The sequence below is a fragment of the Microtus ochrogaster genome, linkage group LG9 (assembly GCF_000317375.1).
Source record: "Microtus ochrogaster isolate Prairie Vole_2 linkage group LG9, MicOch1.0, whole genome shotgun sequence".
NCBI lineage: Eukaryota > Metazoa > Chordata > Mammalia > Rodentia > Cricetidae > Microtus > Microtus ochrogaster.
The window spans coordinates 34,142,246-34,152,700 of record NC_022034.1 but is presented as its reverse complement, the minus strand read 5'-3'; the positions used below and the strand labels follow the sequence as shown (position 1 = coordinate 34,152,700).

Sequence of the window (10,455 nt, the reverse complement as noted above, 5' to 3'; positions counted from 1 at the left end):
TGCATGTGGAAACCTGAGTTCAACTTCAGATGTCATTTCTTGGCGACCACCTTCCTTTCTTGTGACAGGACCTTAAGCTGGCCTGAAACTTGCTGAATAGGCTAATCTGTAAGGCCAGGGAGTCTCAGGAGCATATTGTCTTTGCTTTCTCTGAGCTGAGATTATAAGCATGTGCCGCAATGCTGTTTATTGTTGTTTGTTCTTAATGTATTCTGGGAATGAAATTCAATTCTTTGTTCTTTCAAGGTAAACAGTTCATTAACCGAATTATCTCCCTTGCCCTTTTGAATACTTCTAAATACCAGTGAATAGATAAGGGTCTTATAAAATTGATGCTCAATATAGCTTGAACATATGGGTGATGGATAAATGAAGGGGGAATATATAATGTATGATTCTTGTTTTAGAGATTCTAATTTTAGTTGCAAGCATGATTGTAATCAGTATGACCTACTGTATGTAGTACAAACTAAATATCCCTTCATCAAAATGTTTGGGATCAGAACTATGCCCAATGTATTTTTAGTCTTTTTTCAATATTGGGACATTTCCATAAACTTTATCTGTGTTGCCTTTTTATGTGGTTGCTTTTGTTTTATTTCTGTAGCTGTGACAAACAGCAGCAGATGGGAGGAAAGTTTATTAGGCTGACAAGTCCAGGTTACAGTTCATTATTATGGGGGACATCAAGGCAGGAACTTAAAACATCACATCCACAGTTAATAACAGAGAATAAAAACAGATCTATGCTCATTTGATCTAAGGTAGCACATCCACATTTATTACACACAGAATAAAAGCAGATCCATGCTTGTTTGCTCTCCCACTGTTCTGGATCGCTGTCTAGAGAATTTTACCACTTACTTTGGCCAGGGTCTTTGTATATAAATTAACAATCCAAATGATTTCCCTAAGACATGCCCACAAGCCAACCTGATCTAGATATTTCTCATTAAGACTCTCTGCCAAAAGCAGATCCATGCTTGTTTGCTCTCCCACTGTTCTGGATCGCTGTCTAGAGAATTTTACCACTTACTTTGGCCAGGGTCTTTGTATATAAATTAACAATCCAAATGATTTCCCTAAGACATGCCCACAAGCCAACCTGATCTAGATATTTCTCATTAAGACTCTCTGCCTAGGGGTTTATAGGTTGCATTAAGTTGACAGTTAAAACCAGCACAGTGGTAAAAATTAAATAACTTTTTTATTGCTTTTTTTTGAAGTCTCTCTTTGGTGATGAGTAAATTTGGCAGTATGATGGTATTTTTAGATTGAACACTGGCAACAGTGGTTACCAATTTTATAATGACTACTCCCCCTCTGATCTACTGTACAAGATTATTGGAAATATTGAGGAAAATAAATATTAAAAGTTTATATCAGCAGTTTCTACAGCATAGATTATAACATGTTTGATTGTCAGGAGGGATTGAAGACAAGTATTGTGAAATACATTATTATTAAAGTAAATGGTCTTTTTTACTTTTATTTTCAGGAGACAAGCAAAAAAGTTTCTTCTACTCAGGACAAGAGCTGCAGTATATTTATTTCATTCACTCGCTGTGCCTTTTAGGAAGATTGTTGATATATACACAAGGCAGAAAACTATTTCCCATAAAGCTGAAGAATAGAAAAGGTAAGTGCTATTAGAATAAGTGAGTAGGTAAAGGATTAATACAATTTATAGTATACAGGTTCATATTTATAAATTTGGCTTAGTATTGCCACAGTCACTGTTCTGTTGCTGTGAAGAGACACTATGACCATAGCAACTCTTATACAAGAAAGCATTTAATTGGGGATTGCTACAGTTTCAGAGGTTTAGTTCATTGTCATCATGGCTGGGAGCATGGTGGCATGCAGGCAGACATCATGCTGGAGAAGCATCCAGATAGACAGGCAACAGGAAGAGAGAGACACTCGGCTTGGATCAGGCTTTTAAAACCTCAAAGCCCAGCCCTGGTGACATACTTCCTCCAACAAAGCCACACCCATTCCTACAAGGCCACACCTCCTAATGCTTCTAATGCTTCCATTTCCTGATTAAGCTTTTAAATCTATGAGAATACCACAGTATCTGCTTGGACTATTAGTTTGCTCTTTATTCCTGTGATTAAATACTGTGATCCAAAACAACTTGAGGGGGAGAGGCTTTATTTCATTTATAACTTATAGTCCTCCGTGAAGGAAAATAAGAGAAGGAATTCAGTACAAAAACTTGGAGAACACAATACTGAAACCTAAAGCAGAGGCCTTGGAGGAGTGCTACTTACTGGCTTTGTATCCCTTGGCTTGCTCATCCTGCTTTCTTATACACCACAGGAAAATCTGCCAAGGGGTGGTGCTACCCACAATGGGCTGTGCTCTCTCCCATCAATCATCAGGCAATAAAATGCCCTATAGGCTTGCCTATAGGCAATCTGATAGAGGCTCTCAGGTTATTCTAGCTTGTATTAAGTCTACAAAGGAAACTCAACTAGCATAGGCTCTTAGCTACATACCTTGTAGTCATATGTACTGTTGCAATTTTTTTCTTTCTGTCTTTATTCTTTTCAGTATCAGTATATGCTTATTACTGTATATGTATTTAATTATTCTCTTATTTCATTTTTCTAAAACTCTAGACATACTTGGTGATTCAATTCTGGATATGAAACTAGAAGACCATTTAAAAATTTGGGTTAGCCTAAGGATTGTCTGTGACCTTTCAGGGAAGGGTGGGATCACTCCTGGGCTGCTGGTCCTAGCTTCTATAAGAAAGCGGGCTAAGCAAGCCTCAAGGGCAAACCAGTAAGCAGCCCTCCTCCATAGCCTCTGCATCAGCTCCTGTCTCCAGGTTGCCTCCCAGAGTTTCTGCCATGATTTTTCTCAGTGACAGACTTAGGAGCTTTAGGTGAAGTAAACTCTTTCCTCCCCAAGTTGCTTTTGAGTATGGTGTTTTATCTTAGCAACAGAAAACGGAACTAAGCCAGAAATTGGTACTAGGTCATGGGGTGTTGCTGTGACAGGCCTGACCACATTGTTTGGAGGAGGATTGTAGACCGACTTTGGAACTTTGGGCTTGCAAAGCCATTGAGCACTCAAAGCTCTGTGGGCATTTAGGATATTGAGAGCAATGCAGGTAGTGGAAGCCTGGCCTGTAACTTTTCAGAGTTCCTTAACAATTCTACCGGGACAGTTTAAGTGATAGTTTGAATTAAGAATCATTGAAAAGAAACCTTTACTCTGCTGGCCAGCTAGGACTGAAGAATCAGCTGTGATTAGAAGAGAAGAGAACCAGTGAGGCAGAATCTTCTGGGGATGTGCTTCCTCAGGGTCAGCACACAGAAGCTGTGGTCTAGAGTGCCCAAAGCTCTCCCTGGTGCTGGCAGCGGAACTTTGTAATGAGCAAGAGTCCACTGGTGTTACTGGTTTTTTAAAGTGTGATGGGGTCTCAGAGAGCAGCCAAGGTGTGGCATGTGAGAGTGTAATAGAAACCCGTTGGTGAAGGTGCAGCATTAATTATTAGAAGGATCCCCAAGATTGGAGATGACATGGAGAGAGGTTAAGGGGTAACACCATGTGGCAAGGTCAGAGGCCCTAAAGAGAGCCTTGGAGAAGCTATTGATGAAGATATAGCCCAGCTGCAGGAGAGAGTGTGGTATTTTAGACACTAGTACCTTGGCATTACCTCTAAGGTTGCCACTCAGCCTCCAGGACAAGCTGTTTGTGATGTGCATGGCAGAGCTGGCCAGATGTAGTCCTTTGGAGTCAGAGGATTGTGACTGGGTCCCATACATCAGACATTGAACTTTTTACACCACCAAATGTTTGCCGTACTTATATTTGATTATGATTGTCCAGAGTCTCCCTTCTTGAAGTAAGAAAATGTGAAACTTATTTTGTCTTTTATAGGAGCCCACAGTTGAGAGACTTGAATTTTTGAGTGGCTTAAGAATTTTACAGATATTTTGGATATTGTAGAGGGACATCAGATATTTTACAGAGACTGAATATTTTAGGATTTTGCATATCTTAAAGACACTAAACTTCCAATGTTTTTGAATTTTTAAACACTGGGGGACATTTAAAGTTATATTAAGTTTTATACTGGGATATTAATATGACAACTTGGGGATTTCTGTCTTAGTTCAGTTTTCTGCTGCTGTGATAAACACCATAACCAAAAGCCACCTGGCGAGGGAAGGGTTTACTTTACCTTAAAGCTTCTAAGTCCATCACTTAGGAAACTGGAAGGAACTCAGGACAGCAACCTGGAGACAGGAGCTGATGCAGAGGCCATGGAGGATCGTTGCTTACTGACTTGCCCTCATCACTGCGCTCTTAAAGAACCCAGGATCACCAGCCCAGGGATGACAGCACATAGAATGAGCTTGTTCCTCATATTTCCATCACTAATTAAGAAAATGCCTTACAGGCTTGCCTTCAGCCTTATCTTAGGAAGGCATTTTCTTAGCCGAGGTTCCGTCCTCTGAGGTGATTTTCTAGCTTGTGTCAAGTTGACACAAAACAGCCAGCACATAGGATGATGCTGGGGAGAGCATCATATCATGTATTACTATACTGTTTTTACTCTGTCTCATTTAACTTAGCAAATTGGAGACCAGTTATCATCTTTTATTCTCCACAGATATTTTATCTGTACTAAGGATGCATTATAGAGCAGAGTTCAGCACACTTCCTGAAAGCTGACAGTGAATTTTATGGCCTTGTTGGATAACATAGTATGTCTATGGTTGTACAGAAAGTTAACACAGCCGTCCTGAGACTGCTTTCCTTAGAGTAGCTTGTTTGCAAGCTTGACTCTTGGTTGGCATATGGGGAATTGAACTCCTGCTAGTTATAGCACTGACGAAGGTACTTAAACTGTGTGTCTACTACCCCCTGTGCCTAAACTGTACAACATTGTTGTTTATGTTAAACACCAGGCTTATTTTTGGGAGTTGAAAATTTAGACATGTACTGGACAGAGGGTGAGTCTGTGCTCACAACGCCCCCCCCCCAAGAAAAACCTTGGTTATTGCATCTCTAGTGGGCTTTTCTAGAGGAATTGAATGCATTCTGCATGGATACCCTGGGAGAGGCCCTCAGAAACTAGTGCCTGATTAGCTCTGGATTTTGCCTTCAGTAACCTTTCTTTTTGATTTTGCTTTGCATAGTTTCATTGTAATGTGTCATGTGAACATGATTGTATGGGGCCTGTGGGTCTTCCGACTCAATCAAATCAGAACATGGGTTTTAGGACCTCTGACACAGTTTAATAACGGAAAATCCATTCTTAGCTTGTCAGCCTTACAAAATCTGGTCATATGAACTGTAGTTTATTGATGCTGTTACCGAGTCTATTTGTTGTGAACTCTCTTGTCGAGTTGTTTTATTTGCTCCAATCTATTTGAGCTCCTTGAGAACTGACAGGGCATTATGTACTTCTCTTACAATGTTCAAGGCTGTGTCGTTTAGTTTAAGACAGTGTGGGGACATCATGAGCTCTTCAGTGACAGAGGTACTATTTCATATGGTATTGCTGGATGTTGCAGAACTAGAAAGACCAGTGATAGTTTTGCAGGTATTCATCTTAACTTTACATGCCTCTTATCTATAATAAATTTAGCATTTTATGTTCTTTATAATGACTGTATTTTGCTCTATCTAGAATCACAGCTCATTTCAAAACTGAATTTGAGAATGCGGAGATCAGCAACAACTTTAGATTATATAGTTTTTTTTTCCCCAGAATGTTTTCATGAAAGCTTCTACAGCAAGTCTTGGTAAACTGTAGCCTGTGGGCCAAACCTGGCCTGCCATCTGCTTTGTGTTCTTGTGAGCTAGACATGTCTTTTACCTCTTAAAAAAGAGACTATTTTGTGGCATGTGTAAAACATGAATGGTCAGTACTCACAGTTCTCACTCAACATTTATTTGTTGATTGTATATGTCCACCTGATGCTCCAGTAGCCAGCCCAAGTGCTTGTGATGATTTGGACAGAAGGCTTAAGTTATTGTAGTCTTTCATGGAAAAAATGCTGACCTTGTTCTACCATGCTAAAAAAGCTAGCTGATCCAACATAGTAAGCTGAATTTTACTTGTGATAATTGATTTAACTCAAATAGCCATGCTAAGACTCGTGCATCTGTCATGGATTTAAATGATCAGCTTCAAACAGATGGCAGAACTATGCCTTAGCATAGCATGACAGTTGGCGTAGGAGCTGCCTTCTAATGGCGTTCTGGAGTAGTGGGTTCACAGTGGGTTTATACTTGAAACTGTGATGCAATCTTACAAGTGAGTAGAATGTAGATAAATGTTTTTTAGCTTGTAAGCATGTTACAAATTACTTCTTTTTTTTCTTTTGTAAAGATTCAGTATCTCTCAAAAATCTGCTGGTTTTGTTTACTCAACTCATCTATTATTCACCAAGTTGTCCAAAGATGACATCAGTTGCTTATTCAGGTAAATGCCCCCTTCCTAAATTGATTGGTTGATTGATTAACTGTGGTACTGGAAACTCAACTCATGATGCATCTCTTTTAAATGGAGGAAAAGAAATTAAACATTTGGGCATTCTCTTGTCTTGATGCTGAGTTATTTAGCAATAAACATCTGAGTCTTCTCGTAATGCTTTGAGTTATCTATTTTGGTAAATAGGTTATTTATTTATTTAATTTTTTTTACTGAGCTATACATTTTTCTCTGTTTCCCTCTCTTCCTTCCCTCTCTTTTTTCATCTTCTCCTGTGACCCCCATGCTCCAAATTTACTCAGGAGATCTTGGGAAAAAAAAAAAAGATAAATAGGTTTTATTAAGACTCTGCGTTATTTGTAAGACAACATTGGTTCTGAAGTCAACCATAGAGTTCAGTTTTGTTCATAGATGTTTAAAGGCTTCTCTAATCTATTAATGTTTTAATTTGGAGTCTGTTTGGCTGAGAATTTTAATGTTTTCTTAATATCAAGATTTTCAAGTCATATCAAGAGGAATTTGATTGATAGATGTGCTTCCATTTGATTATTTTCTACCCTTTGCTCTTTCAAAGGTATTTTGTTCAGCTTGTTTGTTTTTGGTTTGTCTTTGTCACAGTTGCTATTTAGGTGATGAAATACCATGATCAAAGCAACTTGTGGAGGGCAGGGTTTATTTGGCTTTCATTTCCATATCATTGTTTGTCATCACAGGGAGTCAGGGCAGAAACCAGGAAGCAGGAGGCCATGGAAGGGTGCTCCTTACAGGCTTGTTCAGCCTGCTTTCTTAAAGAACCCAAAACCACCTGCTCAGTGGTGGCCCCACCCACAAAGGATTGGGTCTTTCCACATCAGTCAAGTTAGAGAATGCTTTACAGTTCTGCTGATAGCCTGATCTTTGTGAGGCATTTTCCTCTCAATTAACTCTACCTTGTGTCAAGTTGACATAAAGCCAGCTGGCACAACTGACCCCTTGTCTACTTGACACACAAACACATCACTTTTAAGGCACAACCTTTCCTTTCTCATACATCCCCAAGATCTCACACTAGTAGGAACATCACAATATAGACTATCCCAAAATTTAAAGGTTCCAGAGTTTTTAAAAATTTAAGCATATCAAAATTCAGTCTCTTCCCTCACCAGCTGCAGTACTTGGGAGAGTGGCCTCTCCACCTTGCCTGGGCAACACTGTCGAGCTAGCCATACAGGTATATATATATATATATATATGTGTGGAAAAGCCAGTCCTGAGGAAGTGAAAGCAGAAGTGGCCCTGCCCCTTGCTCACAGCATCAAGGAATGAACTAGCAAGGGCAATACTGGAGAGCTCACCCTGGTATTGAAGACAGGAGACCTGGCAGGCTGACCAGCCCTGAAACTTCCTAGGCCCAGATCCAGGGTTATGACTTGGCCTACCCCAACATGCACCCATCTGTGATCTGCTGGAGCACATGAAGGGTCTTGTCCTACAGACCCAAAGGTGTAGGATCTCCACCACACATGGCAGCAATAGGATATCCCAAGAGCAGTTCCAGTGAGGGCCCAGGATCAATAGTGTAGCAGAAACCAGAGGCCTTGAACCAGACCACTGACTCCTTGCAATGTACACTTGCACATAAAATCTGGGGATAAGAGGGTTTACTGCACGACTCACAACGGGACATTATAACTTTCATGATGAGATTTTTCTCCTTTTCTCTTAAATTTTATTTTATTTTAGTTTCGTGGTAGGGAAGTTGAAAGGGCAGAGGGTGGATATGAAGAAATAGGAGATGAATGGGATTGAGATGCATGATGTGAAAGACATATAGAATAAATAAGAAAGTTTAAATAATAAAAAAACCCTCAATCTCTTTAAAATAAAATCCAAAATCTTTTAAACTTTAGAGTCTCTCAACTATGGGCTCCTTTCAAATAAAAAATAAATAAAATACTTTAAGGCACAATCATTTGGTTCAAATCTAAATTTTATTTGTTTTGGGGATTTTTTTTGTTAAGTGTAAAGAAAAAAGTCCTTTATGTTTTATTCTAAATTGCTATTTGTTCTTATGTATGTTAACCAGCTTATAAAAATGTTTCATATTATTGCTATTTAAAATAACTTCTACTTTTCTTTTGTATAGCAATAAAAATCTCCAAAGTAAAACATAATACCAGAAATAGAAATGTAGACCATAGTCTTTTAAAATGGGAACTAGCTTGGAAATGCTAGAACATATTCTGAGAGGAAGTGGAATAAGTAAGAGAAAAAATGGATTGGGTTACATATTAGTCATGGAAGCTATGTACCAGGTAGTTGGTATTTTCTGTGTGGTTATAATAGTGTGCTACTCTTAACTGGGATTCTGAGTCCCTCTCTGTCTTTACACAAATGGTGTACTAGCTTAAGACCCCTGCTGTATATTTCTATAGCATTGCTCATAGTGAAAATGGTCTTTCCTTATTAAAAATAATCAATATTTTGACTTATTGTCTAGTCGACTGTCTTTCTTCTCAGGCTGCAGTGCTCTGTGCATTGTTCAATAGGTGTTTACTTGGTCGTGTGAGTGGCCAAGTGCTCTTTGATAGATGTTTCTCACTGGAAACAGGGTTTCTCATCTGGAACTGATTGAAAAATCACTAACACCTTTCTTTTTCGGTCGGGTGTGAACTCGAAGTTAACATGCTTACGGAATGAAGACTACTGTAACCTGAATTTGAAAACCTTAGTAGTTTTGTACTCTTTCTGTTTAGGGCACTCATATCACATTAGTGTGAGGAGGGTAGATTAGCTATCTAATATTAAATCATCACATTTATTTCAGTGGTCATTCCAGCCATGTTACAAAAGTGCTTCCACCTATGGCTTTCTAACTCTTGTTATAAAGGATGTGATGGTCATAGGAACGCCCCAGTTCTCCCTGCCTTTCGGGATAGCAGTGTGTCACCTTCTGAAAGTGTCAGTTCTTGTGTGCTTTCCTTTTGCTCAGAGTTCTATCTAAATGCTTCACTTAACTTCTGCTAACCTCATACACCCGAGTACAGAAAGAACGTGAGCAAAATGAACATAACGAACTTGTGTTCTAGGAGGGAAAAGTCGAGTCTTTTAGCTTTATCTTCCATATCAAGGCTTCATTTGGTGTCTGACTGAGAAATGGTATATTGTCTGTTGTCATTTTTTTTTATTAGCTTGAAGAGATAGTAAGCTGATTGAGATAAGAAGTTTCAGGTTCTAATTCTCATCTTTGGGCTTTGTTGTATGGTCTTTGAGCAGCTGAATTCCCTGAACACTTGGTGGAGCAGGAACTATTGCACAGTGAAAAGCCCCACTGAGCGGTGTCCTGACTCTGACCTTCTTTCTGCTTCTCAGAGAACTACTCTCCGGCAAGTATGGTGACTGATGTCCTGCAGATCCTCTGCGACCAGAAAGAATGTGCCGTGGAGTGCTTGTACAACAGCACTGTGACAGAGACACTTCTCCAGCCCATTCATAACCTGATGAAAGGAACCACGGTGGGTGTCGCCACAGAGGAAAGGAGCCTCTTCAATGGCCAATATTCAGGGGATCTTTATTTCTGACATGGCTGAGATATTTTCTTACTGATAGTTCTTACATGAGTCTTTGCTGTATGGATCATTGTTAAATCATAGTTTATGCAGGTATTTGATGCATTAGTTATGACAGGAGGCAGGAATGCACATACACATACTACATTTTATTTTTGTTTTTAATCAAGCTTAGGTCTGCTGGTGTGAAAAACTTAGAAAAAAGTTATTCTATTAAGAAGCCATTTGTCTTGTGAATGCAATAAATCTTGTTAATGTCTTATGTATTTTAATGACAGTTTTATAGCTTTTGGAAATACAATTGTTTTCCTGAAGAGCCAACTGTGCCACGTAGAAAGAACTAATGTGAGAAAAAAGGCATGTACAGCCCCAGAAGTGATGTCTTCACAGATGTTCACACTGTGTGCTGTCAACAGCCACGCTGTCTTCCCAGTTCACACAGTG

The 10,455-nt window shown here is 39.3% G+C and overlaps 1 protein-coding gene across 1 annotated transcript in view; it reads left to right on the top strand.

The window, feature by feature from the left end:
* Tbc1d32 (TBC1 domain family member 32) overlaps positions 1-10,455 on the top strand; it is a 192,225-nt gene that overhangs the window by 43,594 nt on the left and 138,176 nt on the right. Inside the window, exons 12-14 of the mRNA XM_026787416.1 lie at positions 1,499-1,639; positions 6,362-6,454; positions 9,815-9,957. Coding sequence (XP_026643217.1) covers positions 1,499-1,639; positions 6,362-6,454; positions 9,815-9,957 — 377 coding nt within the window. The remainder of the gene's footprint in view (positions 1-1,498; positions 1,640-6,361; positions 6,455-9,814; positions 9,958-10,455) is intronic.